Source organism: Poecilia latipinna, unplaced genomic scaffold, assembly GCF_001443285.1.
Source record: "Poecilia latipinna isolate Pla-1442-1.1 unplaced genomic scaffold, P_latipinna-1.0 Scaffold514, whole genome shotgun sequence".
Taxonomy (NCBI): domain Eukaryota; kingdom Metazoa; phylum Chordata; class Actinopteri; order Cyprinodontiformes; family Poeciliidae; genus Poecilia; species Poecilia latipinna.
The window spans coordinates 172860-189841 of NW_015113130.1; the positions used below are offsets into that span (position 1 = coordinate 172860).

The window sequence follows — 16982 nt, forward strand, 5'->3', positions numbered from 1 at the left end:
CTAAAATTTTTTTTTTTTTCCCTTTTAAATTTTTTTTCCAGGGGGGGAAAAAAAAAAAAAAAAAAAAAAAAAAAAAAAAAAAACATATATATATATATATATATATATATATATATATATATGTGCAAGGAAAAAGCCTTCAACATGTTTTATGAGAGTTCATGATTAATTGTTTTCCTGTCGTAAGTTTTTAACCTTTCAGAGAGAACTCGAATATTTCCCGTTTACAGAGAAGAATCGGAAAGATAAAGCACCGCCGACGGTAAAACGGCAACAAAAGCCAAGTCTACCACAGTTGGGAGGGGGAGAAAAAAGCAAAACATCTGCCTATTACAACAGAGATACATTCATAAATGTATACTGTATGCATAGATATATTTATACACTGAAAGCTGGAAGCAAGCAGCATCGTGTGCTCTGGATATCAAAGCCACGGTGACAGAAGTGGGATTTCTCTCAGGGCTCTCAGCCACTTACTGCTGGTCCATAAACATTTTCTCTTATCTCTGCTGCTGCTCCTCTCTATTCTTTCTTTTAGCTTTTTATTTTTTTATTTTTTTTACCCCCTTACTAATCCCATGATTTCTCTCCCATGGAGTTAATTTGTGATGGTGAGGGATCAGGGGTCCAAGGGCTCTCAAATTATTTCCTGGGCCACAGAAGTGCAATGTGTGTGTGTTGTTTCATCATGAGTTTGCGTGTGCGTGTGTGTGTGTGTGTGTGTGTGTGTGTGTGTGTGCGTGCGTGCGTACCCTTGCATGCGTGCATTTTGTAATTTGTGTATTGGGCATCTGGTGAGCAAAAAGCCTCCACTACATTGATTGACTGGTGTCCTTAGGAGCCTTTTTTCATGGCTTAAAGAGAGTACTTGAAGCCCATTTAAAAGCTCAGTTCACTCAATATCCTGATCTCTGCTGATATCTTGGTTCTGCATGGTTGGGTACGATAGCTTTCAGTCAAAATGCAACAGTTTCGGGTCGCTGGGTGGCTCAGATAGTAGAACGTGCACCATGTGCAAAAGCCGTAATACTCGACACGATTGTCCTAGGTTCGATTCCTGGTTCCGGACCACTTGTGTTCCTCCTTCCCTCTTCTACCCATTTCCTTCCTAGCTACGGCTAAAGGCCAGTTTCATGATGTTACCACAAAAACTTGCACTAAAATAAGTGTAAAATTATATTGTTTTGACACCAGTAAAACATATGGCTTAAACATCTGCCAGTGCCACACACTGTTAAACTATGCTGTAGTTTTCAACTGCTTACTGCACAGAATATTATCCTGGAGAAGTCAGCTGACAAGCAGTCTGCAGCAGAGAAAATTCTGAGGATACCAGCAGTTTGTGTGGTATCTCAGAGGACTTTAAAGTGTAAGAACGGTCTGATAAAACATCTTAGCAACTTATAAAACATTATTTATCAAGACCTTAGTGAATCTTTATGATGACTACTGGCCCATGCTTTGGTCTGCAACCTTATGAATCCTAAAAGCCACTTTTGCCCTAAACCCGACTAAATAAAACTTGATTAAAGCCGCAACTCTGGAAAAAGATGACTTTCATTTTTGATCGATATTTACTGTATGAAATGAAAGTGTTGTTAATTTTGAAGACCACAATTTTATTTCTATTTTTAAAAATAAAATTTTATTTTTAAATTTTTAAAATGAATATAAAGTTGAAAACCTTTGCAAAAATATGATAGATACATTTTCCTTTCTTTTCTGGTGTTGAACTATGTAAAAAAAAGTCCAACCTAAAGACAAGAAAAATAGATCTGAAGAAAATTGCTACTTTTAGAGTCATTATGTTGTTGAACTTCAATGCAATTATTCCACAAAATATGTAAAAAAAAAAAAAATGTTAAACATGCATTTTATATATATATAAATTAATTAATTCGCTCTTTGTCATTTTTAGCTAAAGTTTTAAAGTGCCATAGTGAAAGGTTCAAAGAGCCGCGTGTTGCAGACCATTGAGCTTCTTTCTGTCGCTCCATGGTGACATGGCGGACCACCATCTCACCCCCATCACTTCAGCTCCACTAATCATCTCCATGAATCTCCTCTGGGGTCTTTCCCTCTTTTCCACCAGCACCATCTCCAACATCCATCTTCCATCCCTCCTACATGTGCAAATCATCTCAACCCATCTCTACATCTCCAAACACCCCTAGTTCCTCTGATCCGCCGTTTCTGGGATTTCTCACTTGGAAACTATGCGATATATACAAAACAAAAGGCTCAAAATGCTTCCTCGGTTTATGGATGAAGTGGGATTTGCTGTGGGTTTTTTTGTGTTTTTTGTTTTTATACACATACACACATATATGCAGGGGGCACATACGCTCGCCTTCCACATAGCTAAATCTGCATCATCAGCATGTGTACGGATCCCACTCTGAGCCAGTTCTCTGTGTTTGCTGAATATTAGATGAGGCTGATGCAGCCCTAAAGCCTTGCAGCGGCGGCAGGTACGGCGGGTCAGAGTGCCAGATGTGCCAGGGCTGAGCTGCGTTTCAGTAAATGCTGTTTACTACTAGTCTGAGCACGGACTGTGGGATCCAGGTTTTCTGACCGGGAAATCCCTTACTCCACATCCTCCATCTCACAAATACACACATCTTTCTACTTCCTCATTACCCTCCCTGCCCGTAGTTGAATGTACTCACTACATAGAAGGTCAAACAGACAGAACCTTAATTTTGGCTTCAGTCCCTGCAGATATTAAGATCAGAGGTTATCCAGTCCAGATTTACTGCCTCCATGTTACATTTATGAATCGAGAGAAAGAGAGAGCACTGTGTTTGACTGAGATGTCCCTGATAAGACAAAGGAATATCTAAAACTCGTACTCCAATTCTCCAGGTAACGGCTGCATCCAACCGTCTCTCTGGTGCTTTGGGTTTTCTCCGTGTCTCTCGCCTTCAAATGCCTCCCTCTCTGAATCCAGGAATACAATCGGATGAGATATCGCTGAAGGGCACTCATAAGATGCTTATTTTATTTTTATTTTTTGCACGTTTCTTCCTACATCCTGCTTTTTCCAGTGTGAGAGGTGAAGCAGAGTAATCTCACGCTGCATTGGCTTTAAAAGACAAATCGTGCAGAATAATTACACAGAGGGGAGCAATAATCAACAAACTCCTCACTGGAAAGAAAAGGCTTATAATTCTTTTTTTTTTTTGAAACCACTCATCTAATGACTAGTGTTCGGACAACAAATATCAAAATAAATTCAATTACACACACACACACACACACACACACACACGAAATAGCGAGTGTCAGCTGCAGAGCTGCAGCTGAGGACGTGTCACTGGGATCACTGAGAGAGAAAATTAATCAGGGGGCCTGAGCCAAAAGCAGGATGTGGCAGACTTCAGAGGAAAGTCATCTGATGATCTTTTATGCTCTCCTTACAAGGTGTGAGTCTTGCTCCCCTTTCTTTCCGCTGGTAGTACACTACAACTAATCTCCAAGGAGCTGCTGGCTGGCAGAGGTGTGAATGAGTAGATGAATGTCACGCCTACGGGCTTTTGGACTTCGCAGAGCCAGCCTATTTTTACTTCCTCCGAGCGGCGAATGCGAGCCGCGCCGATGTGTAACCGTATCTGATGAAATCCGGCCTTCTGTGGCTGGAACGGGAGCGGCAGAGGATAATTTGGAAACAACAATGTAAAAAAAAAAAAAAGAAGTAAAAAAAAAGGCAATAAAGCCTGTTCTCACTTTTTATGGGTACTTTAAAGGAAGCAACGCTGAAGCCCACTTTAGGCAGGAAGCACTACGCTTCCTTCGACATGCATACCGACCCAAGAGAGAGGTTAATTTGGAACAGTTGAGTCTGGTTCATACAAGGGTGCAATTTTCCAGATGTTTGAATCTGCCAGGTAAATCTGTTAGAATTTGATAGACATGACCTGAATAGTTGAATAGTTGTCTTTGGAAGAAGTTTCCAAGCCTCAGAACAATATTCCTACTGTGAAGTACGGAGGTGGTAGCATGATGTGTGGATGTTTTCCTGGTGCACAAAATGCATGGTATTCTTGAGGAAAGATTATTATGTGGAAACTTTAAGGCAACGTGAGACAGGAAGTTAAAGCTTACACACAAATGGGTGTATCAAATGGACAATGATCCACAGCGGAATACCATGTTAGTCAAAGTGAAAACAAGGTCAATGCTTCATGTTGGTCATCATAAATAGTCTCAGAGCTGTAAAGGTGTGTGTTAGCAAGGGGTTTTAAAAGGTGATTCTACCAAATACAAGCTTCCAACACTCAAGAAAGTAATAAAAAAAACATTTTGGAAATCCCACATGTTCTAAAGTCGTGAAAGTTCAGTCTGATTTAATGACAGGCAGCGAGAGCGCAGCTTCAACTGAGAAGAAAGAAAAAAAAAAAAACAATGCAGCACAGCAGGAGAGTAGAAAATAATCCAGAAAACAACGTTAAGACTGAAAACCATATGGCTGCTATGATGAAAACAGTTTTATTATAGCATTCTGGTCCTCTTTTGAATACATTTTTTCACAAAAGGTTCATGTTATTATTTTCTGCAACACATTGCAACGGCCGCCTATTGTATATCTGGTTTCAGCTGCATGTGTACTTGAATCAGCTGGATTAAAAAAATAAATAAATAAGGAACTGCATTTTTCTTCTCTTTCTTACTAAAGAAGCATATAGCTCAAAAACTGTTTCAATAATCAGTTTTTTTGAAGCATCTATATCGGCCAAAACAAGAACAATTTATTTATTTATTTATTTTTTTTTATAAACAAGAATTATAGTGTAGAGCAAAAATGTTGTCTTATTTTAAATTGTGAATTTGAAATGATCAAATAGCATCTAAATTTCATAAAAAAAAAAACACACAAAAATGTCCTTTGATGAAAGTTGAAGAATCTCTGCATCATCATGATTATGTCACCAGCTACCCATAGAGTAAAGGTAAGATCTTCTTCCAGGGCTACTGTTGACGATACATTGAATGGACAAATGTGTTTGTTGTACGACAGACGGATGACTTCTTTTTCAGAGCCACCCTCTGGCTTTGCCGCCCTGGGTAAAGAGCCGTGTCCCCTCTACTCCATATCAATGGAAACTAAAAATCTGAGGTAAACCTGCGACGTAATCACAGATCTTCCTGCTAAGCAGCTGTTGCTGCTGCTCTGTGTTAGTCTTTTTCATACATGACTGCTTGATTACAAATAATGAAGTGGGCAGGAAATAAAATAAAATAAAAAAAAAAAGGAGAGAGAGAGAGCTACCGCTGAAAGATTCCCCTAACACAGCCCCATGCATTTAAAGGTTTAACAGCGCGAGTGTGTGTGAGAGCGAGACAGAGGAACAGTGTGAGCCGAGCTGGACCCCTGCGTCTCCTAGTCATTACAGCTCATTTGTCTGAGTGCTATTCCACTTGGCTGGGTTGAGTTAACAGTTTGCCCTGGCGCTCTCCACCCTCCTCTGAGCCGAACACAGCGACACATGTGGAGAGAAGGAAATGGGAACATAATGTATGACTTTGGGAGGGCTCGCGCACGTACACACAGCACACGAAACCTCGCTTCTTAATGGACCGCAAGCACATATACGGTACATCTTATGCTTTCCTCGAGGAAAAAAAATAAATAAATTGAACATTTAAAAAAAATGTTTGTGATTAAACTCACAGTGGCAGTGGCTGTTTAATCCTCCCGATCCCCTGGAAAGTCTAATGACAGCTAATCAGATGCACATCCACGGTCTAATTAACCAATTAGCGACTAATGGATACACAAACGCTATGCAAAATGCCACAGATTCATTAGGAGACACTCGTAGTTTTCACTTCAACCCAAGACTCTTTTTCGGGCCAAATTAGGCCAACAGCAGGCTGTTAGCAGAGGACATGAGCTATATTCCGCCCTGCCTTCCTGAGAGCTTCACAGCTGCAGACAGGGAGGTAAAAATAACATTCAAATCACCCACATGTACGTCACAAGTAACACAATCCCCCAGCCTACTAATCACTCTGATTTTAAAATTGAATCAGACAGCCAATTTCTCTGCTCAATATAATTTTTGGCTCCTTAATTATCATCTAATAAAATTTATGGCAAGAGCATCCAGTCATTAAAGCGCTATAGAACGTAAAACAAGAGCAAAAAGTAAGCCTGAGTTTAGGACGGCGGAGGCTGCGTGGAAATAAACTTCATTTCATGGGTTTTTACGGAGACTTTTACGAGTTTAATTTGGGCGTAAATCAAAGAGGGATAAGAGGAGGAAGAAAAAAAAAAGTCGGCTCCAAATATTTTGTTTTTCTGTAAAAGCGGAGATCTCTAACTCAGAACAACAGGCGACAGAGTGAAACAATGTGGCGACACTTTATGAGTTATCAGACCGTGAGATGGAAAAAGTTGAGTGAGAAGTGAAGAGAGGGAGGGGGGAAGAAAACGAACACAGCACAGCAGGAGAGTCGAAAAACTTCAGAAAAAGAGACAATTAGGAGGAGAGTGAAAACCATATGGCTGCTTCTCACAAACTTTCATAAAAATATATTTTTAAGTAACACAGAGGCAGTAAATCAGGATTAGATAACCTTATATATATTTTTTTTTACTTTTTATACGTTTTTCATAAAAGTTTTTGCTCTTTTTCTGCTCAACGTATTGCAAACAGCTTGTGTCTTCAGAAGAAATGAACATTTACATTGAAGATTTTCTTTAACCAGCTGAATTAAAGTTGTAGTTCACAACCAATTTTAGAACATGCATGCTACAGCTTTTGTTAGATACCGAACCATTTTATAATAATATGCATAAAATAATTTTCATCAGCATAATATGCTGATAAAAATTCCCATTTCCCATACTCTAAAGCTTTCTGTTGTACTTTTTTTTGTAATTTTGTGGTTCTATTCTCCAACAGCACACTTCAGCCATAATGCAGGGCAGTGTTGTTTCTAGAATCTTATTTTCAGCAAAGAAGCTGTTCAAAGTATAGCCTAGTGTTTCAGCACCACTGAGGAACACACATAAAATAGAAACAAGCTGCTTACACTGTTAATGGCTATTATTTAAATCACCTTTTATAACTGGCTACATCAAATAACTGAGCTTCAAAGTGGAAACGTTCAAAAGAAACGCTTGTTTTTCGACGAGTGCATGCTACAATGCTAATCAGCTAGCTAAAAGAACGTTACTTTCATTTCTCTGCAAAAATGACAAATTTTTCACCGCTGCATCCGTTTTAATCTACAAAGAGCAGAATGACAAAAAAAAAAAAAAAGGTATAATATTCTTAACACTAAGTTCTTAAACATTTAAATTAATGGGTGATTATTCAGAGTTTTTTGATCATGATTATAAATCACACTGCTGGAACTGTAATGCACACATAAAAATCCAGCAGCAGTAGAAACAATTGTTGCCTTTCAGTTTTAAATAAAAGCAAATTGATCAGGCTCCTCCTCGCTTTAGACACCGCAGAGTTACACAAAGACACGGAAGACCAACAATCACTCACACAGCATCCCCTTCAGGCATTCTGGAATATACCGTCAGCCAAACACCCATATTTGTGGTGTTTCTAATGTCCTCTGAGAAATTCCCCCCCCCCCCCCCTCCACGCAGAAAGAAAACATGCAAACTCAACCCAAAAGGGCCCCAGAGAGGATCTGAACTCAGGGTCGTCTTGCTGTCAGGCTACTGTTCAAACCACTAAGAAGAAAAAAAAAAAAAAAAAAAAAAAAAAAAAATTTGAGTATACATATTTTTCCAGAGGGTTATATCCAACAACCAATGTGAACTTAAAACAGGGCTGACTCGGTTTTCCTGGGCAAGAGCAGATCCAACCTTTTGCTACTCTTCATCTCCTATGACAGATAGGATTTTTACTCTGTTCATGCTACACATACTCCATTAGAGCGTGTGCAAACAGATGAGTGTATTCTTAACCGAAGTATAAATACATTATAATTTTTAGGGTTGAAGTAAGTTTAAATTAGTAAGCAGACTTTTATTTATATGCAAGTTTTCTAAAAAAAGTAAAAAAAAAAAAAAACCCTGGCATTTCAGACGGTTCGTCACCTTATAGAAAGCAGTAAACATTGTTATGAAGCAAACTGTATTTTCGAGACTCATACAATTTTATGCTAATTCCTTTTCCCCACTAAATCAAAATTTAATTTTTCATCTCATCAATAACCTTTTGCTAATTTCTCTCAGCAAATTCTTGGACCCTTTTCTTTAAATGTCACCATTTGCTCACACAGTCCTCTCCTCGTGGTCGGCAAGATGACCATTCTGCTCTCAACTGCGACATTACCACAAATATCAGGAAAAGCCTCTTCCCTGTTCTGGAAGAAGAGCATGGATTCACAAATTAAACGTTTATGTTGAAACAAAGAGACTTTAATCCTCGCAGTATCTCTGCAGGCACCTGATTTGCTGACTCTCCTCATTCTTCTCATCATTCAGGCGTTACTAGTCCCTGATGTTACGGGGCGCCACCTGTGCCCCCCTCTTCCACCCTCCTGCTCTTTGCCAAATCCTTGATGAGCTTAATTCTAACCCGAGTAATGGGTTTATGGCTCAAAAATTATATGTTTACAGATATTACCACCACATCAGTATTCTTTGTCCAAACATGACTTTTCTATCGACATGCAAGTGAGCAAGTGAAATAGTAGGTATATCATCAAATAGAAGGGAACCCAGCATTCTGACACTAAAAATTAGCATCAATGCTAAAGTAAGCTACAATGCACTCTATAGAGTACAAATGGAGAGTCACAAACATGTTGAGAAACATGGACTTACTCCATTCAGTATGTTAAAATTAGTGTAGAAGCTAAAGTTAGCCAAAATGCTAACATTAGCCTAAATGCTGCCAGTAGCATGTGGGGCATAACTAGCATGTTGTCTTACAATGCCCTCCTCCATTCGGTGTAATAAACATGGCTGATAAATAAAACAATAGCTAAAAAGCTTATTTTAGGGAAAAGGACACTGTTAATGGGGGCAGTAGCTACGGCTAATGTTTGTGCTGATGTTGATGCACAAACTGCCACAAAGTAAAAAGTCAGATGTTTACTTTGTGGCAGGCCCCAACAAACAGTCAAGTCATAGATACATTTCTTAACTGGTTTAAAGCAGAATTATATAATATAATATATAAAATAAAATCCTAAACATTTCAATGTTCAATATATTCTATGAGAACGCAGGGTGTGACATGACTGCAAAGATACCAAGACAGGTCCACTCCCCTAAACATATAGGTTGGGGAAGGACAGATTTGATGAGGAAAAAAAAGGGAATCGCAGATGTGGCTGAAAGTGCTCTGACCAGATGTCATCAAAACTAAACCATAGTTTAGTTTTGTGGCCGTCTTGAACGAAAGCTGTGTTGCAAACAACTAGTAGCTCTCTGATATCATTAATATCAAGGGAGCTCATCAAAGTTGATGAGTAGAGCTAATACTGGGCAATCCTGCACTACTTGCAGAAAATTGAATGAAACTGAAACAGAGCAATTTGGCAAGAACACTTCAGTCTCTTGATGTGCAAAGATGGTCGAGATGGATGGAGACAGATGGATGAGACCCAAACCTGTACGACTGTAATTGCAATGAAAAGTGTGTCGGCAACATACTGACTCGGAAGAACAGAATGAATATGCATGCCAAATTTTATAGATGTAGTAAAACAAGAGGTGCATATTCAAGGCTCAATCCTCTGTTTTTCTCCAATTCTTTTTTACTGCTTCTGCATCTGTTTGATCTCAGATACAGATACTCCACTATTAGCCAGGCTCCACTAGACAATGCCAGAGAGACGCCCGAACCTCAAGCATAACTCTACATCAGTTTAGGTCTGAATTACTGAGGAAGTTAATTAAAATTTTGTCCCATAAGGGTACCTTGGATTTCTGGGCTAAAAAGCGTCCAGGCAAATCAAATTTATCCCAAGTAAGAAGAATGTCATTTTAGGGCCCTTAGAAACATTCCCATGCACTAATTCACACATACACACACACTCTCTCTCACACATACACACACACACACACCGATGCCTTAATACTCCCACGTATGCACGAAACCCACTAGTTCACAGATTGACTGCGCTCAGCAAGAAGTGCTTCACGGATGGCAGTTTTTCTTTCTTTTTCTGCTTGACAGACTTATCAACCAAGCTCAGGTGGTGCCCCATCTGCTTGTGCACATTTAAAATCCACACACAAACACACAGACACACAGTCACTTACTGCTTACACAAGAAGACATGTGCTCAAGGAATAAACTCAATCAAACGTCCGCCCTTCAAATTTCATTTCTGATCTCGGGGAAGGAAGGGGGGGCTTCTCGTCTCCCTCCCTCCATCCCTCCTCATCCGTACTGACCACATAGTGACCTCTCCTCCTGTTCTCCCATGTCCTTCCACTTTCACATCCTGTGTGTGTCAGCAACACTCCCCAATAACCTCAAACTCTCCTTCCAGTCATTATTTTGTCTTTCTCACCCATCAGTGCGTCCACCAGCACCATGCCGAGGAGAGCCCACCCTGTTCAGCCTGACAGATGGTTGAGCAACATGTGCAAGAAGATATGAAGCCATATATGGTGGTGTGAAAAAATGTATTTGACCTTCTATAAATTAGATCCTGTTTTTGCTTTTTTTTTTTTTACACACATTTGAGATTGTTAAACGTCGTCAGGCAAAGGTAGTTGACTGGCTGTTTAAGGTCATGCTAACACAGGGACGTCCAAATCCAGTCCTCTCAGGCTGATGTGCTGGTGTCCTTGATCCAACATGGCGGATGTATAAAAAAAAAAAAAAAAAAGGAAAAATGACCTGAACATTTGTTGACGTTCACCCAGAGTGACGCCAATAAGTTATTTCAGGCATGTTAACCCAGAGTGACATCCAAAACATGAAGGACGCCACTGTGCTAAACTCAACTCAATCTGATTTAAATCCAGACTTTGACTAGACCACAACAAACTGTTAACTTGGGTGAGCTTTTATGTTTCGGATCAGTCCTCTTGCATAACCGAATTACACTTGGGCTTAAGGTCACAAACTGATGGACAGGCATTATACCTTTAATAAATAAATCTCTTACATATGAAATTTTTTAAATTATTGTGGCATTAGGAAATGATTGTGGTGATACTAATTGATTTAAGACAAGAGGAGTTCACTCTTTTCAGACAGTGATTAAAAAAAGAAAAAGAAAAAGGTCTCGTTTTGTTGAGTGTACGTACATTTTTGGTTTCAACTGCATTTCTGTTCCTGCAAACCGACTTCAGAAAAGCAACGCGAATAGATGAAATCCCAGTCGGTCGATAATTATATCAAATTCAGCTTCGAATGAGTTCAAAACTTTATTTGGAAAGAAAACTTGTGGTTGTACATCTTAATCAATAAGCCATTGGCATAAAACGCATCACGAATCTATTCATCATTGCAGCATTTCTACACTAAAACAATTCTGTCGTCGAGGCCGAGAGCGAGTGTGAATCAGCGCACTCTTCAGGCTGCATAATGGGGACGTGGACCACGTTAAGATATGCACATACAAAACACGGTAAAATGGGCCTTGACAAGAAACGCTTCAAGAAACTGCCGAGAACAAAGAGAAACTACTGGATCGCGGATGAGTAATGGCGTGACAACGAGAACCCGGGACGCCGCAAACATCTCCTCTCCAGAGGCCAGCGATTCTTTATGAAGCCTCGTGTAGAGTGCATTAAAGGCAATTAAAGATACAGAAATACTGACCTAATGCAATTTTCCAAATGTTTGTTTACTGGCAAATAAACGCAGCGGCTGGACAACGGCGTCGGCTGGTAAACCGACCTCTCGGTAAAGTGCCATTTGTTAGGCAATTATCCCTACCCTGCCAAGCAGAAAATAACTTCAGCTGAATGGTAAGGTGTGCTGGCACAAAACTCATAATACCACGCAGACACTATAATTAGGCAGCTCTTTACAGGGGAACGAATGAGGTCCTGGACGACCCCGTGGAAACATAAAAAAAAAACAAAAAACTACAAATCCTGTGGCCAAAAGCAATTTGCCGGTACCGTTCAATTTTCATGAATTATTCTATGATTTTTTTAATGATGTAAACAAACACGGCCTTCAAACAGTTTGGACGTCACTGGCTGTTGAAGACTAAATGGCTGCAGTAGGAACACCTGAGGGTGGCCCACCCAATGTTTGAAAGTTGTTAGATGCTTAATAGGTTCAGTGGTGTACAAAAAGTATTCATGCCTCTAGAACCTTCTCAGGCTTTCTCACAATAAAACCAAATACTTGCGATGGATTTTATCGGATCGTGATCGACCAACACCAAGTGGGGCTTGGCTGTAAAGGGAAAGGATTATGCATTTTGGTTCAGTTTAGTTTGCATCTGCATGCAGCTCACTTTACTCCACACCTGTGAGCAATCTAATCTCAGTGTGAATACAGCTACCCTGTGAAAGCAGAAAAAAAAAAACACACAAAAAAAAAAAAAAGCTAAAGAAGTGAAGTAGCAAATGTGCATCGACCTTAAATCCACCAACCCAATGGTGAGACACGGTGACATGCTCGTCACGCTCAAAGGACGCTGGAGCTTACTTTGAAAAGGAGACGGGGCAAAAAAATGTGAGTCAGGTAGAGAAATACCCCAAATGTCCAATTTTAACTACAGGGGAAAAAAATGTTCCATAAAGTATTTACTCAATGGAGTTTAGTTGATTTCTGTGCATTCGCTTTCCTTCACTGTAAAATTAGGTGAAGGAAAAACTTTGCCTTGGCCTATCAGAAAACAAACAAACAAACAAAAAAAAAAACAATAAAATAATCTAATATATGTGTTTATAACACAAACACACAAAAAAAATAACTCAAGGAGTATGAACGCTTAACTAGGTCCTGTATCTTGCAAAAACACAATGAAAGCTGTGAGGGCTACCCATCAGTTTTACTGGCTGGTTCGATAAGAGGAAAGAAAAAAAATCCTTCCTAAAATTTAGAAGCATGACGTGATGGCAACTTGCACACTCGAGCACCGGCGTTATGAACTTGTAAAATATTGCTTTCCAGTTGCAGGCTAAAAATCAATAGAACGCACCGACAGGTCAGAGTCTCCTTGTGGAGACCTGACCCCTCCGCCACAGGGATGCTGTAAAACATGAATAGCGGACGTGTGTGTGGAGTTGCCAGCCATGTTTTATAAATCAGTTTTATGGGAAAGCAGGTCATGAGTGCAGCGCAAAGGCCAAGCCGGAGATGACGCAGACCGGTTTATCTTGGTGCATACCTGCCGAAAGCCTCGGCCGGGTCCTGGGGGTCTGCATCTCTTGCCGCGCGTGGGGCAGCATGTGGTAACGCTTGGCTTCGTTGACCAGATCTCGACAGGCCTCCGACGATTTGATCAGCTCCTCGTTGTCCACGACGTTGAGCAGGTAGGATGGATGGATGAAGGGAAGACGAACCACCGCCAAGAGCTCGGACAAATGCTGAGGGGACAGATCGAGGAGATGTTTAAAGGGAAAGACTTAAATTCTTTTTAAAATTTAAGGCGGAAAAAAAAGCAGAAAGATTCTATCAAGTCAAGTGAAATTTTGCTCCATTACTGAGCTGAAACTTGGCAGCAGTCAGGCCATTAGTTTAGCCACTGTCTGTGGCAGACTATCAAAGCTGCAGTTCATTAAACAGCCATGTTTCCTATTTCAGTTTTCCCACGTGTGCAGGACAAAATGTTCAAACAAGGATAGAAAAAAAAAAAGAAAAAAAAGTAGCCTAAAACTCCAGACTCTTTCATCTTTCAAATTTACCATCATAGGCACAGTCAGGGAAAAAAAAAAAAAAACACAACTTGGGAGGGCTTGCTTTTAATTTCATGTCTGAAAGGAATACATGCAGCGACAGAGAAGCTGAAGTGACGTTTAAGGAAAACTTTTCAGCGCAGTCACGCTTTCATTTTTGGAATTTAGTTTCACAGGGAGCGCGCTCAAACTAAGCAGCAGGAGGTATTCTTACTTCCGACTTCTGCTGCTGCCGACTTGTTCGCTTTCCAAATTAAATCTTTCGTCGGATGGGGGGAAAAAAAAAAAAGTGCTCTCGCTGCAGTGAAATTACAACCTGGTTCGCCCTAATCACGACCCATTCAAGCCAAAAACACTGAAGTGCCAAGAGGAAGGTTTAAAAAAAAAAACAAAAAAAAACAGAAGAAGAATCATTTCACTCATTTTTGGCTCAGAACTGGTTTCTTTAAATTCTAGTAGAGAGAAACTGTTTCGTAACATTTCATACTGGATTTCACCTCTCCATCTTTACAGCCTGAATCTTTATGCCTCAAAGTTTAGCATGTTGCAAAAGTACCTATACACCCATTAAATGTTTTGATTTCTTACACCAGACTTCAATTTAATGCAACAGACCAACACAAGTAGCTCATAATTATAAAGTGGATTGAAAACGATGCCCGGTTTGTAGAGTTCAAACAGTAGCAGGATATAGTAGGCAGCCTTTTTATAGCTACAGCAGAAGAGAGAATCTTTTTTCCCCCGCTTTTTGGTGTGCAAGTGTATGCGTGTCTCCCGTGGGAGTCGACAGTAAAAAGCTGTAAACAAGCTTGGACAAAGCGACAGGGAGCTGGGTGGAGGCCGACCTCGCTGACCCCTCGGCTCAGAACGAAGTGACCGAGCCGAGCGGGGAGAGCGACAAAACAACAGACTCCGAGAGACATCATTCAGGGGGACAACAAATAATAAGCTAACATTCTGCCTGGGCTGCACTCGCTCCCACCTGAGGTCTTTTTACTTTGCCGTGCGTCGCCATTTGTTCTCCAGCAATGTCGTTGGTTCATCTGACCAAACAGAAGCATAAAAAAACAACAACAAAAAAAAAAAACAAGGCCTCAGAGGCAAAGAGGAGAGTAAAAATGAATTGAGGGACACAACAAAGGAGGTAGGAGCATAAAGAAGGAGGGAAAAAAGAGGAAGAGTGGCAGCTTAAGAATAAAAAGCGCATGCTTAAGCAATATGAAGAGAAGACGAGAAGAGAGGAGAGTGGGTTTGATGTTTCCACAGGAATCTGAGCTTTGTGCTGATGACATTTCCTGTCCACGAGCGCGCCTGCAGCCAAATACTGTCCTGCATCTGGGACTGTCTGCTTTCCCTCACCCTCGAATGCACACAGCACGCTTTATTAAACAAACAACTCAATAGCCACATAGACACTTGCACCTGCTTGCAGCACAGACGGAGGACGCAGCCAACGCCGGCTCTGTCGATTTCTGAGAAACTCCCGTATGGAGACTTCTGAGCTCCAGATTAGCCAGTGGTTTCAATTAAAGAGCGGAGTGGAGGATTTGCCCAGTAGTTACTCATTCATTGCACATTTAAATGGGGGAGGATTTAAGCTCCAAGCTTACTCCTCTGAACTTCTGTGCAAACTACTTTTCTCCAGGTCTGCTTCAACATCTCTCACCTTATTTATTCAGGAAACACTTATTTGCAATTTTTAGGAGACACATTTAAATGTTATTTTCCCAAATGAAATCCTTAAATGTCTTTGTGGTTAGCCGTTTTAGCTCTGTAGATTCTACGTGTACGTCTGATAGAGACAAAGTAGTTCCCGCTGGGACTTTTCTGACCCCAGGAGCAAAATTAAAGCTGTACAGGGGCCAGTTTTAACCAGGTGGCAAAGCAGAAAGAAATGGGCTAAAATGCCACTGAGTTTCTACATATGCTGCTATTTCAACCATTCAAATGTGTGCTAAGACTTCTGGTTTCTATAAATTATAAAATAAGTTCTAAAAGTTAACTTTTCTTCGTAGAAAATTAAAGGGAAAAGCTATTTGAATCAGTCAAACTACTTCTTACATTCAACTGAAAATTTTTAAACTTTACAAGACACTTGAATATTAGTAAATAATTCAGCTTTAACTAGTTTAAAACAAGTGCTACTACACTTTTTTTTTTTTTTTTTTTTTTTTTTACACATTTACTGTTAAATCCATAATTTATGAACCGAAACATAGGGAAATTCATCTCTCTAGTACAATTTGACTTTCAAATAAAAGTGTCTTATGGAATTTGAAATGCATGAGTTAGAAGCTAATCTCTTTCACCGCTACACAAATCAAAATGGAAAAAAAAAAAAATCTGATCAAGTTCAGTGACAGATGTTTAAATCATCACTTTAAAAAAAAACACTGCTCTAGCAGATTTGGAGTAAAATTTTTTACCTGTTTTAAAGTTTTACCACTAAACTCTGCTCCACCTCAGGTTTCTCTGTTCATTTCAGCTCCCTTCAGTTCTTGGCTTGACACTGCATTTTCTATGAAAATGAATATTTTCTAGTTTGTGTTTGGGAAGACCAACAATTTTCATTAACTTAAAAACAAATATTTTTTAAAAATCCAATTTTCACATATCCAGAAGCGTCAAATCAAACAAAGAAGCATGAAAAATAGAATAAAATGTAGAACTCACCCAGCTGACCTGTGTAACAACCTTTTGCTCAGCATTGTGTTCCTCAGCATTACGGCGTCTTTATGCCCACATTTATCGTCAATGAAGGGATTAATTTGAATGAATTCATCTCAGCAGTGCAGTAGGCCTCTCTGTGCACAGCTCCCTTATTGTTGGGCAGACTAACTAACCCAAAGGTGTTACACACACTGACAAATAATTCACTGTTTTGGCAACAGTAACATGACTAATTGTGATGGTACTATGGCGCGTTTCCAAAGACGTCTGCTTTTCTTAATCTTTGAACTCTGTTAAAACAAATTAATGAAGTCTCAGACACTGGGAACTTTGTTTGCTTATACCAGGAAGGCAAGAACAGCGAGAATAGGGTTTGCTTTTAAAAGTGGTTTTGTTGGAGTGATGCAGAAATAGAGCACACTGTAAAAACCACACACCCACACAAAACCCCACCAGTTCTCAACAGCACACATTTTGTTTTCTTTTAACTGTGGAAAACTATATATATATATAT

The 16982-nt window shown here is 39.9% G+C and overlaps 1 protein-coding gene across 3 annotated transcripts in view; it reads right to left on the reverse strand.

Moving 5' to 3' along the window:
- The window catches only part of klhl29 (kelch like family member 29), a 211406-nt gene that overhangs the window by 68876 nt on the left and 125548 nt on the right, over positions 1-16982 (reverse strand). For all 3 annotated transcript variants that reach the window (XM_015040527.1, XM_015040528.1, XM_015040529.1), the window contains one exon: positions 13291-13489. In XM_015040527.1, the coding sequence (XP_014896013.1) occupies positions 13291-13489 (199 nt within the window). The remainder of the gene's footprint in view (positions 1-13290; positions 13490-16982) is intronic.